At 33.8% G+C, this 26,902-nt stretch overlaps 1 protein-coding gene across 7 annotated transcripts in view; it reads left to right on the top strand.

The window, feature by feature from the left end:
* Window positions 1-26,902, top strand: part of TTC39B (tetratricopeptide repeat domain 39B) — a 136,560-nt gene that overhangs the window by 83,064 nt on the left and 26,594 nt on the right. For 6 of the 7 annotated variants that reach the window (XM_051987159.1, XM_051987169.1, XM_051987139.1 and 3 more), the window contains 14 exons: window positions 2,675-2,779; window positions 5,175-5,306; window positions 6,155-6,231; window positions 10,392-10,459; window positions 13,158-13,222; window positions 15,392-15,497; window positions 16,297-16,362; window positions 17,346-17,454; window positions 18,465-18,532; window positions 18,629-18,688; window positions 19,633-19,794; window positions 20,192-20,283; window positions 23,578-23,701; window positions 26,592-26,703. In XM_051987159.1, coding sequence (XP_051843119.1) covers window positions 2,685-2,779; window positions 5,175-5,306; window positions 6,155-6,231; window positions 10,392-10,459; window positions 13,158-13,222; window positions 15,392-15,497; window positions 16,297-16,362; window positions 17,346-17,454; window positions 18,465-18,532; window positions 18,629-18,688; window positions 19,633-19,794; window positions 20,192-20,283; window positions 23,578-23,701; window positions 26,592-26,703 — 1,336 coding nt within the window. In that variant the 5' untranslated portion in view covers window positions 2,675-2,684. Of the gene's footprint in view, window positions 1-2,674; window positions 2,780-5,174; window positions 5,307-6,154; window positions 6,232-10,391; window positions 10,460-13,157; window positions 13,223-15,391; window positions 15,498-16,296; window positions 16,363-17,345; window positions 17,455-18,464; window positions 18,533-18,628; window positions 18,689-19,632; window positions 19,795-20,191; window positions 20,284-23,577; window positions 23,702-26,591; window positions 26,717-26,902 lie in introns of all 7 variants that reach the window. The other variant, XM_051987179.1, reaches the window with a different exon arrangement.

Genomic DNA, 26,902 nt, shown 5'->3' on the forward strand with positions numbered 1-26,902 from the left:
GTTGATAATTTTGGATAATTTAAATGATGCTGTAAATATCCAAATGGCACTTGGAAGAAAAAAGGTTCCCTACCCTTGCTATAAATTATAGACCTATATCTTGTTATTGTTGAGGTTTGGGAAGGGACTCCAAAAGATTGGGGGTCACAGATTGACCCCCATAAAGTGTCTCAAAAGAATTTATAGGCTTGAACTTATCTCCAAGTCAAGGGGCAAAGTTTATTATAATTGTAATGCTTATTGAAGCTGTCTAAATTCCAAAAGAATTTAGCAAAGGAACAGAAGCAAGTTAGGAGACACAATTATCTAGTTCTACATGTTATTGATAGATTAATTTTATGGCCCAGAGGTAGGGATCAAGGAGTAGTCTCTGGAATTTGGTTATCACTGACCAATAGACAGTAATGTTTGTTGACAGACATTGTTAGAACAATAATATTCTTAGATTGGGGATGGGGGAGCCTTTGGATCAGATTCCAAAGATAGATTGCCAGAACAGAAGCCCCTCAAGATTAGGGGACCCAAAATCACTGCTATATTTCCCTAGAAGCTATACTATATCATTATGACATCAGCTATTCTTTGGCCATGGTATTCCTATCATTAAGTTCAAACATTAACAGTTGTGCATTGTTTACCCACTTCATTCCACTCATCCATCATTCTTTTCCTTGCCAGTACCACATGATTTTGATTAATGTCTTATAATACAGTTTAAGAACTGTATTTTCTTAATTTTTAAATTAGTTCTTTGACATTCTTAACCTTTTGTTATTATCTATTCTAACTCAATAAAATAATTTTTTGTAGTTTAATAGGTCTGGCACTAAATTAAGTTGATTTATTTAGGGATGAACCCCCAAAAGAGTGTAGTAGATGAACAATTACACTTTTTAATACACGGGTATCAGAGCCGACAATTACACCTTGTAATCCTCCCCTAATCCTGCCTCCTCCTTCTCTGAGTTTCCACTGAGACCTTTCAGAAGTGTCACATGCCATTCCACTCCCACTACATCCACTCCTTAATATGTCCTCTCCTTGATCATATATTTTATATTCAAAGATGATGACTAATCCCGCCCTCGGGGATGTCAGTTAATTTGTATGAGGTTCATCAAGCTTGAGCATTTACAAAAAGCTTGTGTCCCTTCATTGACCTGAGATGGTTTTAGCCAGTTTTAGGCCTGGGCCCTTTTTTCAGAGACTTTATATTTTGCCAGTTTCTTTGACTCACAAGGTGATTGGTTGGAGATATCTTAACAGGATACTTCACTCTTCCCTTCCTCCTGACTTTGTGTTGGAATATTGTGACCACAAGCACTACTGCTGACCAAGATAGTACCAGGGGTCCTCACAGTACAGTCCGTGGGCCAGATGCGGCAGCTGAGGACAATTATCCCCCTCAACTAGGGCTATGAAGTTTCTTTATTTAAAGGCCCACTTTGTTTTTACCCAGTCCGGCCCTCCAACAGTCTGAGGGACAGTGAATTGGCCCCCTATTTAAAAAGTTTGAGGACCCCTGGACTATAGACCATTGAATTGATTCCTCCTTATCTTTACAGCCAAGTTACAAACATCAAATATCCCACTATTTCTCACAGGTAGAATTGTCATTTTTATTACGTTGGCTTGGCCTGCCCCTAAAGTGAATTATACCTTAATTTAGACTTTTTACTTTGTTTTTCTTTATTTCTATTATTTGAACTCTTATCCTTGCTTGTAGTATTTTGAGCTACTCAGTTAGATTTTTTCTTCCAGTTTTATGTTGTGATGGGATATTATTTCATTTATAAAAATAGAGATAAATTTAAAACAAATTAAACTGAATTACTGAAAAAGTTATCTGTTTTTAGGTATCATTTCAGGTATTATAAGGTTAATTTTTTTTTAAATTGAGGAGGCAGCATGATGAAATTATCTGTCATCAGCTTCAAACTACTGATAGAATGTTCCTTTGTGCAGGCTGTATTAAATAGTCTTTAAGTAGCACTAACTTCCAGTTGGAGAGAAATTGCTATGTTGAGTATGCTTTTGTTAATGTTCCTATGACTCAGCTATAGGAGAGCATTGAGTAAGTACTTAACCATTGCAGATTTGAAATATTTTAATTGGCAAAAAGTATATTTATATGGAAGTTATATTTGAAAATAAGCAATAATTTTGATCATTGCATTACACACGAGAGGAATGTCCCCTCTTTACCTTCCCCCACTGAGGCATGCCACTTAATTTTGAAAACTCCAGATTAGATGATCTCTTAGACACTTTTCAATTCTAAATACTTTGAATTGTAGAGGTCGTTAAGCACTGTTTAATTTTACTTGCTTTTCAGATGTATAGTTTGGTGTAATTTATAAGCTTCTGACTTAGAGGTTCTATTTAAAATGCTTTCTAGTGTTGATTATTAAGCTTGAAACATATTCTCAATAGCAGCTTTGTTTCTCAAATTACTTAGTTTGCCCACCTGTTTATTTAAATATTTATCTATTATAAAGCACTATGCAAAATCAAAATTCTGCAGGTGGTTTTTTCTTTTAAAACCAATTTCATGTCTTATGTGATTGATGAGAGGGACTAATTTGTACAGATTTTATGTTCAAAAGTGTAAGTAAAAACCATTAGCTAATTAATACAAATAGTAAATTCATATGTTATGTTTCTTGATCTTTAGGGCAAACAAGATGGATCTAAGGTGTTCCCTGGAGGAGTGTACAATGGCATTAAACTTATTTCTAAATAATAGATTCTCAGAAGCTTTGGAATTACTTCGGCCATGGTAAGTTTAATTTAGTTACTTATAATTATAGGTAGTGCAAATAGTTGTCAGGCAGAGTTTTTAGAACATTGTTGCCTTTTACTTGTTTATGTTCCTACTTTTGTTTGTTTTCTTTCATGATGGAGTTGTGTGCTTACTATTCCTTGAATTAATAGCTCATTTTCTTTTTGATTCATTTTATTTGTGTGAATTACTATCTTTTGACATATATATATCTATCTATCTACAAAGATTTTCTATATGTATTGGGAAGCGTGATTAGATGTTGAGGTACAAAAACAATGGGAATGTTTGCTTTTTAACTGAAAAAAAGTATTGTTGCTTGGAAAAACAGTAATTAATAAAACAACTTTCTGCTAAAGTATAGTTTTGTAGGTCACAAATTTAAGGTATTGGGGCCACAGTTAATGTTCTGTAAAGCCTTATTCTCAGTGCTACTCTTTTTGGTCCTAGCAGTGTTTATGAGCAACCTTTACTTTTTGCATATAAACTAAGAAGCAGATTGAGTGTTCCTGTTCAGGAAGGAGTGATGTGTTTTAGGTTTATTTTCCCAAGAAGCTTGATTTGGTATTAATATCCAAATGGAAAATAAAATGAAAAGTGTTTCCAAAATTTGCTTCTAGCTAAGAAATAGACACAGAATCCAGGGATGTTGCAGCTGTGCGCTAAGAGGATAAAGTCAAGTGACTTGCTAACCGCAGATAGCTTTTAAGTGGCTAGGTCTCATTAAGAGTTGATGAACGGTTTTAATGGGAAGCCTTCAGTTGTTCCATTTCGATACCTCTCCTTTCCCTCTGGGTAACTGCTTTTCCCCATCCTCCTACCTCCTAATGCCACCTTGCTTTTCTGCCAGGCTGTTGGTCCAACTCTGGGATAAGCAGGCTTCTTGATTGATGCCAGTCCCATCACATCAAGAACTCTCATTGCAATTCTGTCTTTTAGCTTTAGCCTTTTTCTTACCAAAATAAATAAGTTGCAAGTTTGTCATGGGCACTTTATTTAAAAGACTTCGAGGATTACTCTGACCATTTCTGTTTATGTTCTGGGTCATGGTTGACTCACCTTTTCTATCATAACTTTTCCCCCTTTTATCTTCATGATAGATATACTTGTGGTTTGGTGTTCTTCTTATCTGCACTGACTGATTGTAAGATTTGTGGGGTTTTGGGGGCAATCTCCTGATCTAGGAGGGACAGGAATGTTCTTATGACTCAGCTATAGGAGGGCATTGAGTAAGTACTTAACCGTTGCAGATTTGAATATATGCAGATTTGAAATATCAACAAAAATAAGCATTTATATATCAGCAAAGAACAAAAAAGAGGATTATAGATATGTATATATATATGTATATATATCTCCCATAAACAAAGAAACAAATATTTTATCCTTTATTTAAAATCCCTTATATCTCAAGAAGTGGAAAGCCATGGTTCATCATTTTCTGAATTTGTAATTCATTTTTAGATTGATTAGAATCATTAATTGCTACCAAGAGTTGGCTTACTTCTTATCTGTTCATATAACCTTAGATTTCTTTGAAGTAATTCCATTTATCTTTTTTTTTTAAATTTTATTGCATTCCATTACTTTAATATATAGTTTTTAAAAAATGTGTTTTTAAATGAACAAAAAAATCTATTTTCTCTTTCCCTTTCTTTATAACAAGAACATTACACTCATATACCACAAATTCTTTAGACTTTTCCTAATTGATGGGCATCCATTTTGTTTCCAATACTTAACTACAAAAAAAGTACTGCTATAAATATTTTTATTTACACAGATCTTCCTATGTCTTTTTTTTTGGGGGGGTATGAGGGAAACACAAAGGGGCTGAAAGAGAAGGGGGGGGGCAGGTAAATAGGGAGGGGAGGAGAGGGAGGGAGAGGAAGAGCCTGTGCCTGCTATGAAAAATGATCATGTTTTTAGCATAGGGGAGTTTTGTGCTAAATTCTTTTTCAAAAATTAAATCCCACGAACTGTTTGCTTAATTTTTGGTTGATGGAAAGGTAAGAGATGCAGGGGCAAATGTATTGCTTGATATCTTTTTAAAAAAAATAAGTTCATAATGAATCTGCCCTCTTGTGGTGAAGGAAAAATCAGATTATACAAATTGAAGCAGAAATTTGACAGTTATTTTAAGTCTAAATATAAAAGTCCGCAAAATAGTTTTTAAGTAGCTGAATTTTTAGAATGCAATGTACCTAGTCTGCAGTGCTCAGCAAATCAGTAATCTAGATGATGTGTTATATATTACTGCAGTTATGAGAAGTTTAATAGATAAATACCTTTATAATTTTATGTGTAGTCTCAATTTGAGACGACACTGTTTTTAAAAAGTTCTGGATCAGTCTAATTTAAATTTTCTTATGTTTTCTTATGTCTTTTTCAGGTCAAAGGAGAGTATGTATCATGCTCTGGGCTATAGCACTATTTTAGTAATGCAGGCAGCAATGACCTTTGAGCACCAGGACATCCAAAATGGCATTTCCACAATGAAGGAAGCTTTACAAACCTGTCAAAAGTAGGCCTGAGTAATTTAACTATGGGAGAAGAGTGAATACCAGCCTTAAATTTTGTGTGACAAAACAAGATAACTGCAAAATCAAAGAATTGTATTCTTCCTTGTAATGGGTTACTTTAGAAAATAGGAAAATAAACGTGGATTTCAGCTTCTATGTTCCCTTATTCTCTGTATTTTCAGTGTTAAGATTAAAAAAAAAATTCCAGGTAGGCTAAAGGGCAGCTATAATTGATTAAATGCTACTTTCATTCTTTATTTTGATCCACAGTTCTGACAACTTACTGGGTTATGCAAATAAGTCTCATTTCTGTTATTTTAATATTCAAGAAATGTAGTCAAGCCTAACCAGTAATGCATTATTTTTGGTTTATGGTTTACATGTTTATTTATTGAGCTGAAAATTAGATGGATTTAAAACTCATGCCTCTATCTTTGATGTATAAGAATAGAAGGAATATCTCAGGAGGAACTGTTCTTTTAGTTTCAAAATTCATAAAAAGTTTGATCTCACTGTTTCAAGCTTTCTTTCTTCCCTCACACTGTTGTCCACTCCAAATTCAGAAAACTTCCCAATATCTAACTTTTTCCAAACTTCTGAGGCTTTTGAGATTTTTCTGTTGCTTGTTTTTTTATCACAGAAATTTCGTTTTTGGCTTGTGGGATTAAAGGAAACAGCCTAAAAGGTGCAGGGTCTTACCTTGATCATTCTTTTATGTATTTTAGCAGGAATTCTATTTTGTATTTCTAGGCTTTACATCTGAGAGTAATACTAAATAAAAGTGAAATGAATTTCTCATTTTGTATGATTTTATTCTTTCTTTCTCTCCCCCCCCCCTTATTTGATATAGATTCAGAAAAAGAAACACAATGGTAGAATCTCTGTCAAGTCTTGTTTCCAAATCATCAATGGATCAGCTGAGTGAAGGTGAGTCTCAGAGGGTTGTAAGATTTAAAATTATAGAAAGTACTTGAAAGTTCATCAGTTTTACCTTTATGTGATTTATTCAGGGTCACCTAGATAGTAAGTAAGCAGGATTTGTACCCAGGTCTTCTTGATTTTTAAGTATACTGTAGTAGACTGCCTCTCTCAAATACCTGGAGGGTTTTCTTGAAAACTATGTTGACATTGGGTGGTAGGTGTGATAATTGAAATGTATACTTTTATGAATTTTCAAGAACCCATGTAGTTTTACATAACATTGATAAGAGTAATGATGGGCAGGAGACTCCACAATTCTTAGCTTATGTTGCCTTAGTTTGAGGTGCTACCATGGTAGGTCTGGGAGATGTTTCAATCGTTTGAGCAGATGAGTTTTTCTAGCAATATGTTCAGAGAATAACGACTTACTGGTAGTGGTGATGATGGTGATGGTGTTGCTGGTGGAGTTACTGAGATGACCCAGTCAGAGAATAAATCATCACCTCAGAGGCTAGTCCAAACCTCCACAATTCTTAGCTTATGTTGCCTTAGTTTGAGGTGCTACCATGGTAGGTCTGGGAGATGTTTCAATCGTTTGAGCAGATGAGTTTTTCTAGCAATATGTTCAGGGAATAACGACTTACTGGTAGTGGTGATGATGGTGATGGTGTTGCTGGTGGAGTTACTGAGATGACCCAGTCAGAGAATAAATCATCACCTCAGAGGCTAGTCCAAACCCCTCATTTTATAGGTGAGGAAACAAGCCAGAGAGATTAAGTGATTTGTTCAAAGTCAAACAGGTAATAAGCATCAACAGTAGGACTTGAACATTATCTTTTTTCTCAGAGAAAGTACTCTTCTTACTCTTTCATCTTGTTCTCTACAGCTTTTAAAAATGAAAAATGAGCAATAACATATACTTTATGAACAAAGGACTTGCCATGAAGAGAAAATTGTGCTATTTTCACCTGTCTTGAGAATCCTGTTGTCTGAGAACATTGAGGAGCAGTAGTCATGATAGTTTTTTAAAATAAGAATAGCTTTGTATGCTACTTCCACTAGGAACTTAATCATTCCCAGTCATCGAATTCACATGGAACAATTTTAAAGCAGAATTTCAGAAGAATTAGTAACCATCTGGTCAAAACTGAACCTAGTAATCATCTGGTCAAAACTGAACCTAGGACAGAAATCTCCTAAATTATATCCCTTGACAAGTGCTTATTCAGCCTTTATTTGAACTCCAGTGGTGGGGGGAGTATTTCCTTAGGCAGTCTATATCATCTTTGTACAACTCAGATTGTTTGGGAATTTTTTTTTCTTATTTCAAGCCTAACTCTCTTTGCAGCTTTCTTTAATTATTCTCAGTTCTTTATGGAGCCAAGTGGAACAAATCTCTTCTACTTCACATCCCTTCAAATACTTGAACAAAGTTATTGTGTATCTCTATTTTCCATTTCCATATCTCCAAATTTTCCATTCTGTAGATTAAACATCCCTTATTTATTCATATGATTTCTTATGTCATGCTTTCCAGCCATCATGGCTGCCATTATTACAATTGTAGGAAAGTGGGCGTTAGGTCCAAGATAAATGTAAATTTTTTTTCTTTATTCCATCTTACTCTCTCCTTTTTATTAGAAATTTGTCCCTTAAGTATAGTCTTCCTATAGTATAGAATAATTCAAATTCTTTTACTTTAGGTATATTGAGAAACCATGAGTAGTTTGGGGGGTAATAGTAGGAAGGAGGGAAGGAATAAGTACTTTTAAGCACCTAGTATGTACTAGATGCTACTGAGTGCTTTACAAATATAATCTTGTTTGAGCCTCCCAACAACCCTGAATGATACGCTGTCATTATCCTACTTTACATTTTTGGACTTAGAGGCAGACAGGTTAAATGACTTGTTCAGGGTAACAACAAAGAGATTGTAGGCATGAGAACATAGATGAAGGTTGGTTGTGTATTTTGTGTTATCCTTGGGATATGTTATTTTACCAAACAAAAACAAATTGGTCAATAAGTACTCATCTACTGAGTACTGTTTGTAATGAACATTTTTATTTTTTGTTCCCTACTCAGTGAGCACTGGAGTTTTAGCTTGTTAGGATTTGTTATCATGTAAAGAGTCCTGGTCTTGGAGTCAGGAGGTTGGTTTTAATTTTTGGGTTTAGCATTTACTGTATAACTTAGAGCAAGTCACTCACCTTCTCACTACCTCAGTTTCCTTATGTATAAAATAATATTATTTTTACCATCTAGCATTGTGAAGAGAGCACTGTGTACACCTTAAAGGGCTACATAAATGATTATTGATTAGTCATTTGTACAAAAAGTGGTCTGCTATGTAGTGGCTAGGATGCTGGACAGAAGGCTGTTTGAGTCTGTTCTGTATAATGTTGGGCAAGTCATTTAGGTGGCCCTGTCTCTTGAAGCACCTGGGTCTAGCACCTGGCAGCTGTAGATCCCTGCCTGATTTCTGCCTTTGGAACAAGTAAAATGATTTGTCCTCTTTATCCTGATGTGCACAGTAAAGCAGTACAAACAGTAAAAACAAATCGAAGACTAGTCCAACCTTCTTAGGAATTGTTTCATTTTATTTCCAGTTTATATGTTTGTCTACCATTACAATCCAAACAGTCTTTCTTTTTTCCAACAGGGTGAATCAAAACAATGTAGCATTTGTATGTGATTTATTTTTCTACTTGGTAATTTTCATTTACATTCTTGAATGGCTGGTAGTTTGTAGCAGAGCATACATTTAATTAAAGTTTCCATGGGCTTAACATATCATACACCCACTCATCATTTCCACATTTGATAAAAGTTTCCAATTCTACTTTAACTAGCAGGCATATTGCCTTGAACTGGTTTTAAGGAGATGTTAGAATTAGACATTTAATATAAAGAATTTTTACATTTTGGCTCTCAATCATGATTTCTGATTATTTTTAGTTAAAGTATTTTTTTTCAATTTTGTACTAGTTTAAATATGGCATGTCACTATAGTTCTTAAATGAAGAAGGAAGGTAAAAAATGTTCATTTTTCAGAGTCTTAATCAAGAAACAAATGTATGTTAATTTTCTTTTATGAGCCCAAGACTTTTATGATTGATAAATTCTTTGACAAAAAAAAGACCCATATCAAGAAAGGAGGGAGGACTTAAACTAAGCCTTTAGGAATAATCAAACTTTGATAATAGGTGAGTAAGTGTGGGGTAAGATGTAAGAAAGGAGAGAGAGAAAGAAAGGGGATGGAAAGGATTAAAATGTTGTAGTGAATATAGAGTATTTAAATCAGAGAGTAGTGGGCCAAAAAGAAGAATAGATAAATAGATTATAAGAGCCTGCCTTGATAGCTCGGCAAGAAGAAACTTTATTGAAGATATTACAGTTTTTTTATTAGAAATTTTACATCAAAGATGCAAAGGAAAATCCTGTCAGATTGCAATGAACTCCTGTAACTATACTCTGGTGTCTCTGCTGTCAAAAGCTCCCAGAGTTGTGGTATGGTCTGCTCTCTTACCTGAAATCAGGAAAGAATAAACATAAGAGACTAGAAAAATAGAAATATCTTCAGGGACACTGGCTGCTGCTGAATTTTACCTCCCAGGATTTCTTTTTTCTCCTTCCTCAAATTCTTGTCATTATTTTTACTTTTTCCTTGAGAGAAGGAGAAAGGAATCTTCTTCACAAACTGTAAGTTCAGCCCATTAATCAGTTTCAAGGCTATTTGTTACCATGCTGAAGATATGGAAGAGTGTTTTTTAAGGGAGGCTGAGGAGGAGGAGATGGGGGAGGACAGAAAGGGAGGACCATTCTTGAAAATAAGTTTTACTGATCCTCCATGTGGGTTTATTTACAGACAGAACAAATTTCCTATTCTCTAAAGACTGGGTCTTTATTGACCTAGTCTCCTCATTCCTCACAGATGAGGAAGCCTATCTTTAGAAAAATTAAATGACTTGTCCATGGTCTCCTACTTTCCAGGTGCCACAAATAATGTTTAAACTTCCTAAGGCAGTGTTGCTTCTCAAGGTATCAGAGGCTTATTTGAGATCTTATATTACTGTCTACAGTAATATCTCTTTTGAGCATCTTATGACAAATTGCATGTGATGTTTTAGGGATTTTCTTTAATATATTTTGTTTATTATTAATAGAGGAAATGCATGCTGAAATCTGTTATGCGGAATGTCTACTACAGAAAGCAGCATTGACATTTTTACAGGTAATGAATATTGTGGGGTTCAGTGACCATTTGTTGTTTTTCATTTTAACAGCAAAATGCAGCTAGAACTATAATAATATGTTTGAATGAACATTCTTTTTGACCATTTGAATATTTTAATGGATGATGTGAAGGCTTTGATATTCTCATTTTTGTTGGATTACCACTTTCCTAACCTCTTCTATCAACAAATACCCAGAGTTAGTTTTCTTATTCACATTCCTTGTCTTTAGTCTGATTTTAAACTCTTTCTGGTGTTAATTACTCGCCTATAACTACTCCAGTTTGTAGACTTTTTTCATGCATGAAAATAGTGGAGTAGTTACTCTGGCTCATTATTAATTTTTCATTCTTTTCCATACCTATGTGAAGCTGGTTAAGTCTTCCTTATGTTTGATGGAGAATGAATGTTATAATTAGATGCGAGCAGTCCTAGTTTTTTAGAAGTTCTTGGGGATCATTTTTGAGTGGAATGGGAATTAGTCATTATTATTTTAAGTTCAAAGTGTTGAATAGAAACTTTTTTTAGATTGGCTAATTAGCAAGTTGCCCATATCATGGTGAGTTTAAAATGTTTCTTCTCAATTTATTTTAAGAAAAGATTAGAAATAAATAATTGTTTAGATCTAGTACCGTTTGAATTTGCCTTCACTCATGCTCTTTTAAATTTTATTTGCATAAACTGTAGTTCTAATTTCTGCATTTCTGATATTTATTTTCATGTTTACATATTTTTATTTCTTCATACTTGTTTTATTCCTATTTTGAGAGAATGTAATTTAGTTGTATTGGACTCTCTGTAAAAAAGTTCCTTTTGCCAATACAAATACAAAAATATAAAATACAGGTAGTTTGCTTAAGGGTACTGAAACCTGTCACTTGCTCAGGGTTACACAGCCAGCTTGTGTCAGGGGTAGAACTTGAACTCAGGTTTTCCTGATTTTCCTGTGGACTCATTGTTCACATTGCCTTTCCTTTAGGGAGATGATTTGAATACAATTCAGCTCACTATGATGCCCTTGATCTGGAAAAAGGATCTCTACTTTGGTGCATTCTTATTTCTGCTATAGAAGTAGTAGTTTGCAATACTCTCGCAAGTCCACTCCTATTTTCCTGTTCTTTTAAAAAACAAATCTTTGATACTTTGCAGAATTGTAGCAGAATGAGGTGAGACAGATGAGAAGAGATATAGGAAGGAGATGGAAGTAAATTGGACATATAACAAATTTTCTGAATATAAAGAAAAGGAACTTGAGACCAGAATCCTTAAACAGGGCATTGTACAATTTAAAATCTACCCTTAAAATATAAAAATTTTTCTAACATACTAGTTACTTCTCTGTGTTTGATGAAGATGTTCTTCAAAACTTGACTCAGTGATCTAAATGACCAGGTCTCTGGCATCTTGCAGGAAATCTCTGAGCCTTGGTTGTAGTATATTATCAGGTTGTTGAAAATAATGGGGATGGAAGGGTGAGGGAGTGGGACTTGGGGTGTTATTGAATGAACAATGCTGACATAGCATTTACCATAGAATCCTTAAAAATTGTTCTTAATATATTTTCAAAATTGGAGGTTCAGATTTTTATAACTAGATCTTGATATCTATTTAGGGACTCATAAGCTAAATCGTAATGTGAAATGTGAGTATTGAAAGAAATTCTTGTAGAGTTTAAAAAATTCTTTCCTGGCCAAAAATTGTATTTGTTTAGTTGAAGCTCTCAGACTTTTAAATGTACAATAATACAGCAGATTATTAATACTGTAGTTTGAAATGTTACTCATTTAAATAAAGATGGTAGAATTAAATTGGATGCTTTTACCTTTACAGGAACATTTGGGCATACAAGAAATTAAATGCTGGAGTTTTCCCAACATTATTATAAAATAAAATTATGGCTTTTAGAAAATTATAATTAAAATATAAAGAGTCAGAATACTTGAATTTTAATTCCATTGAGTATTTTTTTTATGGACAATGGTGTGCTGATAGATGTTTAATAACTGGCTCTTCAAGAAAATAAAACATATGCCTCACACACCTTTAAGTTTAATTTGCATTATTAACATTTCTTCATCACTTCTTAAAATCAGGAAAATAATAAATCAAGCTTTGATTTGTAGTTTGCTGATCCCTGAGATACAAATAATCATACTGAAAATTTAACTTGGCTCTCACATGCAGTATTAATTGGCTCTAGCCTACTTTTGTTTATGAATGAGGTGTACTAGTTGATCTCTAAAGTTCCTTTCAATTCTGACATTTCTGAGTATACCAGTGTGAAAAATCTCCTATAGCACCATCTACTGGTAATGAACTTCCTTTCATCAATTATATGTTAAAATTAAAGGACTATTGAGAACATAGACATTTTTATCCAATTGGGATCAATTTTAAATTCATATTCTGTCTAAAAAGATTCACAAACATAAATCATAGAGATTACAATTTTATAATTTGTGAGTAATTAATGTTGAAATGGACCTGTAAAAATTCATTTCACTCTTTTCTAGTTTAGGGAAAAATAGTAAAGAAACTTTAAAAAAATACATGGAAAAGATGCTTTCTTGAAAAACTTTGTCTCCAAAGTTAAAATTTTGTTGTGCTAGGCACAGTAGTGGGTACAGTATAAGGATTGTGTGTATGTGTATTTTGTATGTAATATAATGTCCTAATTATTCATTAAATGGCTTTCAGGATGAAAATATGATCAACTTCATCAAAGGCGGACTCAAAATTAGAACAAGTTACCAAATATATAAGTAAGTTAATAATTAAAATATTTTGAATAAACTGGTATTATTTGGGCCATTAAAAAATTTAGTCCCTATAGCACTCATAATCTTTGTTTATTCAAATTTTCATTCAAAAATTTATTTTTCTTTCATAAAAGCCTTGAGAATTTTTGATATGGGCTAGTGTACAAAAGCATTGATTGTAACTGGAAAGGCTTTGAGTACTAGCTCAACAGCCATCTGAATGTTTTTTGTCTATCTGATGACCAGTCTGGGAAAGCAAGGTCAAAAAGACTTATCATCAGGTGGGCTTAGGATAATGCTTTTTTGGCCATGTAACCTTTTCCGACCACTTAAAATGGTAGAGGGATTACAACTGTATCAGTAGAGGGAATACTCAACGTTGGAATCCTTGAAAAATATTGAAGTAATAATGCATCTTGCCTGATGTTTAGGAATTCAAGATTGATCTAATTGCCACTGATAGTCAGTCCTAAGCCAGTATGTCAACATTGTGCGGAAGGGAAGTCCAAAAATTAAGCAATTTATGTTAGCAACATTAATAGCATTATTACTAATGAATAATTGCTATTATTTATTCAATTATAAAAGTGTTAAGAATCTTATGAAATTATATTTGGGCTGAAGGATACAATGTAGGTTAATCACATTTATCCATGTTCATACATAACATGGTAGCCCTGCTCATAAGACTTGTATATTAATTACCTGTCATTGTCCTGGTAGTGATGGTTATATTGTATCAGTCTCCAGGTTGGTTATTACTTCCCTTAAGCTAAACTTTTTGAAGGTCAGTGCTAATGAAGTCATGATCTTAAGACTTATTTTCTACAAGGAGCAATTTTCTTTGCTTCATTTTGTAGCATAGTTTATACCTCCAGTCTTGACTGATTGTCTAGACAAGAGGACTAGGTAAAAGTGTCACCAAACTGGAGGAGAAGCACATCACTAGGATAACAATTCAAAGTGTATTTCTTGCTGTTAGTTTGTCAGCATTACTTTGTATATGTGAAGTACATTAATCTAGAGTCAGCTGATGACTGTCATCCAACAGCTCAGATATCACTATATCCTCTTAGATCTTCTCAGAAATTGCTCATGATATTTCAGTTCAATAAACATTTTGTGTTCAAGACACAATGCGAGGTGCTTAATATGCAAAAACCAAAAATGAAACAGTATTTGTCTTCAAAACATTTACCATTCTTTTGGGATTGAAGGGTGGATAAGAAGATAATATATACATAAGACAAAAGTAAAGAACAATAAAGATAGTAAAGTAATTGCAAAACAAAGAGACTAATAATTGATAGAATGGAGGAAGGAAGTCAGAAAAAGTCTCATGTTGGAGGTGACACCTGAATCTTTGAAGGAAGCTAGTGATAGAGTCCATATCCTTCCTCTCCCTCATCTTTTTAATTTCAGATAGTAAAGCCTTGTAAAACCTCACTTTTCAAGGTGTCTTTTTTTCTTTTGAAGTTTGTAGGGGAAAAATAAGAAAATATTTAAAAATTGAAAGGAAAAGTTAGGGAGATAATGTCTTGTGGAAAAGAACAAAATGAGATTATAGATGAAAGACAATTGTGGAAATAACCACTTTTCTTCCATTTACAATTTCTGTAAGCCAAACCAAATGAAAATAGAATAACTTGATTGAGTCACACCTAAGGATGAAAACACTTACATACTGAACTTCAGAACTTACTGATAATGTCTTTGGCCATTTATGAGAGGAATATGATTTCACATCAGTAGAGTGGTTTTGCCAAACTCTGTATCTGTAGAAATGAAAAACCTTTCTCTTTCTACCTTTCATAAAACTACCTGTTAGTGACAGTGGTAGTCCTAGGTGACCTATATATGGAGCTTTCACAATAACACTGCCCATCTATTTACAGCTAAAATGTTACTTGATAAAGGGTGCTTGATAAAAAGTCTTGTCTTGAGCTGATGGTATATGTATCTGTTATTTTAAAAAGCTGATGTTGTCCTTCTTTGATGATTATAGTTTAGCAGTAGTTGGTTAAGTTTTAGTATAAATTCAGCAGTTTGAAATTTCCCCTAATATTTTTAAGAGGGTAGATTTTGTTATGTTGTATACAAATGCAAAATTTGATTTAAAATTGTTTGTTTAAAAGTGTCACACAAATGAAATATTTCTTTTCTTCAATCCAGGGAATGTTATTCTGTTCTGCAGATGACTCAGGGCAACAAAAAACAGAAAGAAACCTATTTTCAATTTGAAGGGGGAGTGAAGCTTGGAATAGGAGCATTTAATTTGGTAAGATATTATTTGTATATATATTTATTACCATATTTATGCCATTCTTTCTCTTTGATTCAATCTAGACTTCAGTGCACAAATAGTTCAAGTGAGCCCACAGAGCTGTCCTGAAAACTTTGCATCATTAGACATTTCAGAGACTCACAGTGCTTTAATTGTTGCCTCTGTATAGTTCAAAATTTAAAAAAAACCCTATTGGATATGAAAGTTTGAGGGTAACTTTTCAAGAAACAAAAGATTAGTATTCTCTTAAGTATGGTTGTTGCTTTACTAATGATACAGGTGAGAGAGTTAAGAAGGGTGAGAAGAACTCAGGAGAGTTGATTGGAACTGAATAAGTAGTAAGAAAGTTTAATACCGTTCAAAGCTATTAAAACATAAAACTGCACTAAGACTTTTGGGACACTCTGTATATTACTTTTGCTTTTAAGTTAATGGGATATCTCTGAAACTATTAAAGCATAGACCACTTACTATTTATCTTTACTAAGTCTTTGCAGCAGCATAGGCTTCGAATGAGATGGAGGGGAGTTAAACATCATTCAGGCTAGTTGGAGAAGAAGCATTTCCTTGCAGTTTATGATCTTGTTATTTCTTTTTCTGAGGTTCTTAGTTGTACATCTGTTGCAGTGAAAGAATTGCTTATGTAATTGATTGCCTGTGCTTTATCTCTTGGTGGCATTCACTATTCTTTACTTAATTTAAATTTTTCATTTTAATAAAAAGGCTTTGAAACCTAGTTGACATTTTCCTATTGTCTAATTTTTAAAATCCATTTTGTTTTTCTTTCTTTCAGATGTTATCTCTTTTACCAGCAAGAGTTCTCCGACTACTAGAATTTATTGGGTTTTCAGGCAACAGGGTATAAACTTAACTTTATTCTCAAAGAGAAGATAAATCCTTTCTTTTCAGGGCTTATCAACTTAGCACTTTGTTTTTAAGATCAGTCAAAATGATATCATTTGTTGTTTATATTTTAAGTAGTTAATACACGGTTATCAATATGACACAGCACAATGCCCAGCATATAATAGAGTAAGTTTTTTTGATTGATTAAATACCCTTTTAAAGCTAAATTTCTACATAAAAATAATATTTCTTATTTGGCAACATGCTGATTTCAGACGATTCTAGGTATTAAATAATTTTTAAAATGCTTATAAGTTTCAAACATTAGTTGATAAATGTGGCGACATTATTTAACTTACCCTTGTTCTTATATGTTGTAACACTAAATGAGAAAATCTCCTTTCTTCTGAATTTTATTAATGGTTATTGTGTTTTTTCTATTGTAGGTACAGCTGTTATAAGGTGTAATTGATTTATACATTACATTCCTTATCCAAGTATTAAAAACAGTTGCCACATTACAAAATTTATATTCAAGAAAGAAAGCATAAACTTATTTAAATAAATCTTATTTTTTTCCATCACTTTAGTAGTATTGTTTGGTATCTATTGTGAGAGGTAGAAAAGGACACATCAAAAGTCTTTTATATGGTACTATTTATATCTGTCTGACACACAATATTCTTCGGAAATAAATATTGGCTTTCTCCCCTGAATCTGCTAAATCAATTAGTATAAAATATTTTTTACACTTCCTTTACACTTTGAAAAACCAACAAAGAATATTTTCTTTGTGTCAGAGAATGACCAAAAAAATTACATCATCAGCATAAAAAACAGCCCTGGAAGCTATAAATTATCTTAGAGAGGCAAACTGTGTAAGTAATAGAAAGGAAGGGATTGATATAGATTTTTTTGAATAAAAGTAACTTGTAAAGATTTATAATGATGGTCTTCTCTTTATATAGCAGATAATCAGATTTTTGTTCTTTACAGGAATTGGGCCTCATACAATTGCGAGAAGGTGCATCTGGATCCAGTTTGCGGTCTACATTATGTAGTTTAACTTTACTCTTATTTCATACTTATGTCTCCCTAGTCCTTGGTAAGGATTAAATTGCATTTTGACTTCACTGAAAGTCAGCTATTTTTCATGAATAAATAAATCATTGAGAAAAGTCAATAAGGAGAAATAACAACAGATAAAAATGTCTTGTTAGATCTGTATTTGTACTAAGACCAAGAAAGCATCAAGGGAGCAAGCAGTTAAGTTTTAATCAGATGTGTGTGTAATCACATGTAGTCTGGGAATTCGAGAGTTGGTCCGTGGACCGGTTCTGAGGAACTTGGCTAAATTTGGGGCCCCAGACAGGAAGTCGGGGTTAGGGTCTTTATGGTTTTCGATTTTGTGTCCCCAGGGCCTAGCATTGTATGTGGCACAGAATAGGTGATTAATGTGTACTAAGTGATTTGATTGGTATACTCTTATTTGTAATAATAAATGCCTGGCTTTTTCTTGTAAGGAATTCTATAATGTGCTTGCTTCTAGTCACTTCATTTCTTGTTTTGTTGTTGTTGTTATTGTGATGAGGTAGTTGGGATTATGTAATTTGCCCAGGATCTCACAGGTAATAAGTATTAAGTGTCTGAGCTGAATTTGAACGTAGACTCTCCTGATTTCAGGGCTGATGCTCTATCCATTGCTCCATCTAGTCGTCCCCTGTTTTGTTTTGTTTTGTTTTTAATTTTTAAACTAGAAGTGTAAGCATAAAGTAGAAGATGATGGTCTTGATTGCCATTAAAAAAATTTTGTTTTAGAATTTAAGAACAGCATCTTCCTTTATGTTTACTCATTCTGCCCTGAGAAAATCTTGCACTAAAGTCCAGTTATATTTACCTTATTTTCTAAATATAAATCAGTATGATATAATAATAAAGTTTTTCTGGTTGAAAATAAGGAGATGGGATTGTTGATAATTCAACATTTTTCTTCTTTCATATGAAATTACCAGTTCAACATCTTTGCAGTTATGAAGTTTGAGGGGTAGGTTCTAAGCTCATACTGTGTTCCTTACAGACTGAGGATTATTTTTGTGTTTGTTGTAAATTTTCTAGGCACGGGAGAAGCCAATATTGAGGAAGCTGAGACTCTCCTTGAACCCTATCTCCAGAAGTTTCCAAATGTATGCTATTTACTTTCAGTGTACTTTCTAGTCACAATTAGTCAACAAAGCCTGGGATTATTAAACAAAAATTTTTTTCTTTTTTTTTTTTCCTAGGGCTCTCTAATTTTATTTTATTCTGCAAGAATAGAATTACTCAAAGGAAATTTTGAAAAGGTAATTAATTTCAGATTCTACATCATTACTTTTGATGTTAGTTTTTCCTTGACTATTTTTGCCATTCTGTAAAAAGGAAAAGTGTGTGTGTGTGTGTATGTGACACTTTTGATAAGCATCCCAGAGTAAGAAGCATAGATGTACATGCACTCAGGTATAAAAATGCATTTCACTTAACAGGGAGACAGGAAGTAAATGGAAAAGGGATAAGGAAAAAAGAGGGAGGTTATATTAAAAAGGGATTAGTCCTAAGCAAAATAAACTCTTGACTAAAAATGTACAAAAATATTGATGGCTATTTTTGTGGTGACAAAAAATTGGAAACTGAGGGAGTGTCCATCAATTGTTGAATGATTGAAAAAGTCAGGGCAGATGATTGTTATGGTATCTAATATACTGTGAAAAATAATGAAAAAAAAAGATGATTTTGGAAAAATCTGGTATGAAAAACAAGTATGAATAAGTTCAGAGTGAAGTGAGTCCAATTAGGAGAACAATTTATACAGTAACAGTAACATTATAAAGACAAACAACTTTGAAAGAATTAGGGAAAGAATCTGATCCCTGTAGTGGCCATCTACAATTCCATAAAGTTCATGAGTTCTCTGAGAGACTCCAAGTGCAGAATGAGACACAATATAGGTTTTTTTTTTTTGGATATGATCAATGTGGAAATTTACTTTTACTTCTCTATATCTGTTTGTAGTAGAGATTTTATTTTTCTTCTCAATTGTGGTTAGAGGGTGAGAGGGAAAAAAGGCAAATTTTTGCTGATTGAAAAAGTAAAGTTTGATTGAAAAAATACTTTGCCATATTGTTTAAGGAAAAGAAGTTATTATATTATTGAATGATTAAATGAGTGGTAGTTTTGTTCTTTTTGTACAAAACATGAATTTTCTATTTGTTATGTATGTTCTTCACTGATATCTAACATTGAATTGTAGGCACAGGTGATATTCCAAAACTGTATTAAGTCTCAGGAAGAATGGAAACAGATTCATCACCTCTGTTACTGGGAACTGATGTGGTGTTATACATTCCAGCAAGAATGGCTTAAGGCATATCATTATGCAGATCTGCTTTGCAAAGAGAGTAGATGGTCCAAGGTAAGAAGAATGAATGTGTTTATCTCTCAGGAATCACAGTGTGTTTTTGTTTTGGATGAACATCATTAAGTTGAGTAGTGTGTAAGTTCACAGGTCCCACACTTGGAATTGTTAAAATCAGCAAGTAATTAGTGAGCACCAGCGTGGAATGGTAGAAGAAGTACTTAGTGGCCATGAAGTCAAAATATCTGGGTATTTGTCATAGCTCTACCGCTATATTTTCTCATCATTAAAGAATGAGTTGATTGCCTTTCAAAGAAACATTATGGATGGTTGGGAGCATCATGGTAGTCTTAGTATTATTTCCATGTAGTTTCTGGAAAATTTGTGCATCATTCTTGAAATGCCAGAAATTTAGGGTTGCATTAAAATTGTCTTCTTTTTCTTTTCTTTAAAGGCAATATATGTGTTTCAGAAAGCTGCAATTCTGAGTATGCTCCCAGATGAAGAGGTGAAGCCAACTGGAGAGAATATTGTATCTTTGTTTAGGTAAAGAGGATATTATCCTGGCAACAGGAGACCACTTATAGGGGCAGGTCCTATCATTACCCTAGCATTTTCTTTTCTCCTTTCCTAAGACAGAACTTTATTTGGAGCAGGAACTTCAAACTTCTTTAGCATAAACAAGCAGAATCTTATTTGATCAAGGCAAAACCAAAGAAATTTAAAGAATCAGAATGTTTGTATTCTGTCTTCGTATTGGGCTGCTGGATTATCTTCCTGCCTTGTTTTCCTTCTTTCTTTTTTTTACTACTGTATATGGTTGTCAAGGCATATATAGAGTTCTAGTTAGGCTGGTTTTACTTTACATCATAGACATCTTTCTGTTTCCTTGTAAACCATAAAGCTTATCATTTTTATTTTATTGTTGTCATTTTACTCATGTCTCACTCTTCAAGATTCCATTTGGGATTTTCTTGACAAAGATACTGGAATGAGTGCCATTTCCTTTTCCAGATCATTGTACAGAGAAGGAAGCTGAGACAAGCTGAGTTAAGTGACTTGTCCAGCGTCAGATAACTAGTAATTTATATCATCATCATAATCCATTGTATTATTCAGCTATTTTTGCTATCAAAGAGAGTACTTATTAATGTTTGTACACATGAATCCTTTTTTCTTTTTCTTTTTTGACTTGTTTTTTGCAGTAGAATCTCAGAAATGAAATTGCTAGGTCTAGATCTATCAGTTTTGTGATTCTTAATTGCTATTTCTCCAATAGCACTTTATGGGATTATAGATTTAGAATTTTACAGAACTTGACAAGTAATGTTGCCCAAACTCCATTTCATTTTACAAATGAGAAGTTAAGTAACTTGCTCAAAATCACATGGGCAGAAAATGACAGAGCCAGAATTTAAACCATATTGGTCTGATTTAAATCCATGCTCTTAAACAAATTCTATTGCTTGTTTCTCTGCAGTACTGATGACATTAGCATTGATCATCATTATTATTTTTGCCCTTGTCATGTGTATGATGATATCCTAAGGTTGTTTTGATTTACATTTCTCAGATTATGTGATTATTAACAGATTGTTTCCCAGGTTATTGCATTTTTACTTAAATATTTTGGGAATTTGTTATTGCATCATCTTTCTGCTTATACAGATCACATACCCTTACTAGATATTTTAGATAGTGTATGAGAATTATTGTACTGGAAAATTCATTCTCCTCCATCTAATCTGGTTATGAGCCTCTCTAAATTTAGCTGAAGATAGTCTCTATGCACTTGGAATCCAATCCTGGACTCTCTCTCAAATCTTTTCCTGCCTGATAGGAATTGTGGGAGCTTGCTTATGGCTTCTTGTACACACAGCTGGCCACTAGGGACTCAGATCAGTAGAAGGAAATTGATGCTTATATTGGGCCTTATGTTGCTCCAGGTTAAGCATTAAAAAAAAAAAAAAAAGGTTTTTATGATTATTTTTTAAAACCATAGGATACTGTTTCTAGGGCCTTATCATAATACAGAACATTGGTTCTTCTTGAACCTCTTGAAGAGGACCAAAATGACATCCTTTTGTTGAAATCAAGGCACAGTATGTCCAGTTGTAGTTGATTAGACCAGTATGAGCTCAGGAGGTTCTGACACAGGTCAAGCACAAATAGCCCACATGAACATTTGAGTAGAGATGTCTCCATTTGCACATCTCATGTTTCTTTTGACCTTGCAGTTCTGCTTTGCTTATAGAACATGGCGCCTTCTTTAATGAGAGCATGATGGGCAGTCCTTTGTCAGTGTCTCCTTTGTCACAAAATCAATCCCAAACTTTTTCAGAAAGATCTTGAAAGTATCCTTATATCCTTCTTTTGATCTCCACTCAAGCGCTTGCCTTATGTGAATTCTCTGTAAAATAATCTCTTGTACTATGTAAGTGTAATATAGTCAAGCAAACATCTGAAAATGTGTGTCTCATTCTGCATATTAATCTCTTACTTCTCTGTTATGAGGTAGTCAGCAGTCTTCATTCATTCATGATTATTATGTTGTTAACAATTCTTAAAGACAGTCTTTCAGAATTGTTCATTTTTATAATATTAATGTTATAGGATTAATGATTGTCCTGGTTCTGCTCATTTCACTCTCTATGGGTTCAGCAGATCTTCTAAGGCTTCTTTGAAATTCTCTTACTGAATTTCTTAAAAGACCATAGTATTCCATTACATTGCTATAGCCTAATTTGTTCAGCCCCTCCATTGATGGATAGCCCTTTCCCCCTACCACTTCTCCCCACTTCCCTTAGTTTCTGGGTCTTTGCTATTATAAGAGTAGTTGTTATTTTTGTGATGTAGAACAATCTTTCTTTGATCACCTTGGCATCTAGGTCTAATAGTGATATTTCTGGGTCAAAGGGCATTGTTCCAAATTTCTCTCTAGAATGACTGGACAGATTCATCCCTCTACCAACAATATGCCATCATTCCTGTTTTCCCTTCAGCCCCTCTATTCTGACCATGGGTTTGCCTTGTAGTTAAGAGCTTATTACCAGAACGGCTTTGGGAAAATGAATCTTGTAGCCACAGAAACTCTCAGAGCAGATACTAGACTAGAGAGGACTTGCCACAATGGAGGAAGTACCTACTGCAGGAATTACTGACACCCACAAGCCCAGCCTTCCTCTGGGCCAGACCCCCTGCTTAGTACTAGCAAGGTAGTGAGAACTGCAGAAAGCAGGCTGTGCCCTCAAGGAGAGCCCTTGCTCAAGGAGAAGGCTATGCTGAGGAGATGATGGTAATGTGAGAGAGAAACTGCAAAATAAAAAAGATCTCCCAGGACCATTCTGTCTGTCTCCATTTGAGTGATCTTTTTAATTCTGGGACATCTTTTATAACCTGAGAAAATGATTTGTCACTTTGAGAGGTTAAGTATGTACATCCTACCTTTCCAAAGGCTCTCATTTCCTTCAGATTGATTAATGTGGATCAAATAGATAACTAGATAATAAATCATTTGCCCTTAAATTACTTCACAGTTAACTCTTTTGAGCTGCTTTATTCTACAGATCTTTATCAACTTTGCAGGTGAATACAGAGGATCTGTTAGCATGCTATTTCCCTCTCTTTTCCTGACACATAGGTGGTAAAAATAAAGAAAATTCAGAATAATTTCTGAATCTTGTAGAAATTGTTGCTGTTTGTAGGGTCATAAGTGGATTGTTCTTAATATCAGATACCTTAACACAAAGTAAGTAAAATCATAGCATGTAGACTAGCAAATATTTGTTTTTTAATTGTCCTTTCTTTTTTGTTTTGTTTGTTGGTCGGGAATTATTATAGACAGGTGGAGGGCTTGAAGCAGAGAATTGCTGGCAAATCTATCCCAACGGAGAAGTTTGCAGTGAGGAAGTCCCGGCGTTATTCCAGTGCAGCCTTTCCTGTTAAGCTGATCTTACCTGCTCTGGTAGCCACCATTCTTTCTTTTCACATATATTTGAAGACTAGAATAAACTTGTATTTTAGCAGAAGTGAAAACTACTTTACATCTAATTTTTGTCTAGCAATTTTATTCAATTTGATACATTTATAAAGAATTTCTGTAACTTGCATCTTTAAGTTTTAATTGTTTTTATATTAAAAAAAAAAGTAAGGATTTTCTTAATGGAAGCTGCTCTTCAAAAGAAGTTTCTCTTCACAAAATTATCACTTGTACCTTTAAAGCTTTAGTTTTTGTAAGGAGTTAAATGCCAGACATCAACAGTAGTACTGAGTTTAAGCTCTGTGGCCTTTTTTCAATTTTTAATTTTTTTTAATTTTTACCTGGCAATTGCAGTGGGAAATCTTTTCTTCCTGAGTTTAGTTATAAGTATCTGGATTATCCTTTCAATTGAATTTATATGTAAAGAGTTTATCTGGCTGGTAGAATTTTATAAAAAAGTGGCATTTCTGAGTCAAGGCAAATTTTTATTATAATTGTATTGTCAGTAAATTGGGTGAATTCCAAGAGAGGAAGATAGCAAGGAGCAAGCAGGTAAATTTATAGGGATTTGGGAGTATATGACAAAGAACAGAGTAAAGTAAATGATATCATGGGATTGGGATTCACATGATTGGTAGGGAGTTTGGTAATGGAGGCTAACAAAGACCCCCTCCCCTTTTTCTTTCATGAAACTAAGAAGTACTCATTATTAAGCAAGGAGCCCAGACTTTTGGATGACAAACCAGACATCCTTTAAGATTGGCTTAGTGGAATAAAGATGTCATACCCAGCTCCCCTTCTTTCACATACGGTCTCTAAGGTTGGGCCTCGTTCTTCCCCACAGCCACATCATTCAGGTGATTCCATCATTCTCAAGGCCAGAGAGCTTAGGGGCTCTTACTATAATATTCCTAAGGACTTCACCATATAGTAACACTATCCCTTCCCAACTATGTAAAAAGATGAGGATGTTGTGACAGGGACAGCTCTGCATTTGAAACCAGCTGCTTTCTTACTTAACCTTTTCATGATTCCAGCAATAAAATGCTAAAATAAATGTAAAATAAATAAAATGTCCTTAGACAATAAAATGCTGAAGACTGAATTTGAAATATAAAATTAACCAGAATGCTCAAGAGTTTTGTACATGGAGTCCTAAAAATTGGGTTCAGATCCTGGCTTTGTTTGGATGGATGACTTGGGAAGCTCACTTGGCTTCTGGCTAGCAGGTGTTCATTGTAGAATTAGCAGGGTTAAATGAGGTGACCTCTGACCTAAGTCTCTTCCAGCTTGAACTCTGTGATCCTTTTACCCAGGCCTTAAGGTATAAGTAATAAGTTACCTTTGTTCCATTTATGGTTTCCTTTCTTTTTTAGTTCATGTTAGGGGCTGTCCTTGCCAGACCTGGGGGCAAGAATGGGAAATACTTCTCTCTTATACCAGATTTCTTCGATTGTTTCTTTAGCTATTGTACCACTGTGGCTGTTCACAGTTGCCAGATAGGAGATTCCCAACTCTCCCCCTCCCCCTGCCCTTGATCTTATATAACTGAATTAAGGGTATGAGCTCATCCCAAAAGTTTTGACTTTTAATGTTTACAAAATCGCTTGACTGTTGCTTTCATATTCTCCCATGTACATGTGGCTTGATCACTAATTATGACTAGAAAGAAATTATAGAAAAATCTCAGTTATCCACAATGCTTGAGGTCTGAGTTAAATGATAGAATTCAAAAATGAAGGGATTTCAGAGGTCTTCTAGTTTAATCCCCTTATTTTACAGTGAAAACATGAGATTCTCAGGTAACATATACAAAATACTGGACATTTTGTTTAATTTAAAATTCAGATTTTGCCCTGGAGTGGAGGACCCCTTTGTAATTTATTGTCTCAGGTTTCCCATGTGCACCAAAAAGTTAATTGATTTGTACAGAGCATGCTGTTTACCTGTATGTTAATTACCAATCTGTACATTTATTTCAGTGTTTTTTGTTTTATGTTTGTAAAATGTGTTCTTATTGCAATTAAGATTTAATGGATACTTGTTAATTGATTGATTGAGGTAACAATCTGCTTAAATTTAACACCTCAGACATTCAGCTCACGTCTGGAGAGGAAATAGTGTAGGAGATTGGAATGAATGTGTTCTGACATTCAGGGCATTCCATGAAAGGTGTTTTTTTCATTTTCTGATGAAAGCTATTTATTTGTAACTTTCTTCATTTTATAAAATTAGAGTGCACCAGCCACATCATATGAGGCATTACTTGTTATATTAAATATCATAATTCTTGTCTATAAAATAATTTTCTGACTTAGATTCAGTTTAGTTTTTAGTACTTTAAGTGAAGATGATTTTTCCTCTTTTGTTTTCCTCAAAGACCTGTATTAATTCACTGCTTCTTAGTTTTAAATCTTTTCAGAGAATGTTACATTTTTCTTTAGTTTTTTTCCCTGTCTAATGTACTCTCAGATAGAAAAGGGAGATATTTCCAGGAAAAAACTCATTTGTTCTTTGTCAGAAAAAATTCTAATTTCTTGGCCTATTAAATGTAACCTGCAGTGAGAGAGCATTAGTTTACATTTTCAGGAGCTGTCATTTAGCCATATGGTCTTTAAATAAACTAGTTTTCCCCATATTGGATTACATTACTGGGCTGCAACATGTTTTAATGATATAAAAGAACACGAGCCCAATAAAATATTCCTAATGTTCATTTCAGTGAATTTCTTGGAAACATTTTATATAAACAACAGGCATACATTTTAAAAAATGTGTTAAAAATCATCAACAGAATCCAGATTAAACAGAATCATTTGTTATATAAGATCAGTTAAATATGATTCTTGCCTCCTTTCCTTTTCCCCCACTCTAGGAAATGATGTACATCTGGAATGGTTTTACTGTAGTAGGCAAAAGACCTGATCTCACAGAAAATCTCTTAATCACTATTGAAAAAGCAGAAACAACTTTACAAAATGAAACAAGTAAGTATGAAAGGTAAGAACATGAAAGCTGTACCTCTTTCTTTATATCTTTCCCATTTGTCCTTCTAGATCATTTTTCAGTGATTTTAATTCATGTGTGCTATAGACAAACTTTGTGAGAGAAGAGATAAAACTGAAGTTCTCCACAAGATTCTGTTTCATATGAGTCACAGGGAGCAATTGTTAACTGTGCTAAAGT

The sequence above is a fragment of the Antechinus flavipes genome, chromosome 1 (assembly GCF_016432865.1).
Source record: "Antechinus flavipes isolate AdamAnt ecotype Samford, QLD, Australia chromosome 1, AdamAnt_v2, whole genome shotgun sequence".
In the NCBI taxonomy this organism is placed as follows: domain Eukaryota; kingdom Metazoa; phylum Chordata; class Mammalia; order Dasyuromorphia; family Dasyuridae; genus Antechinus; species Antechinus flavipes.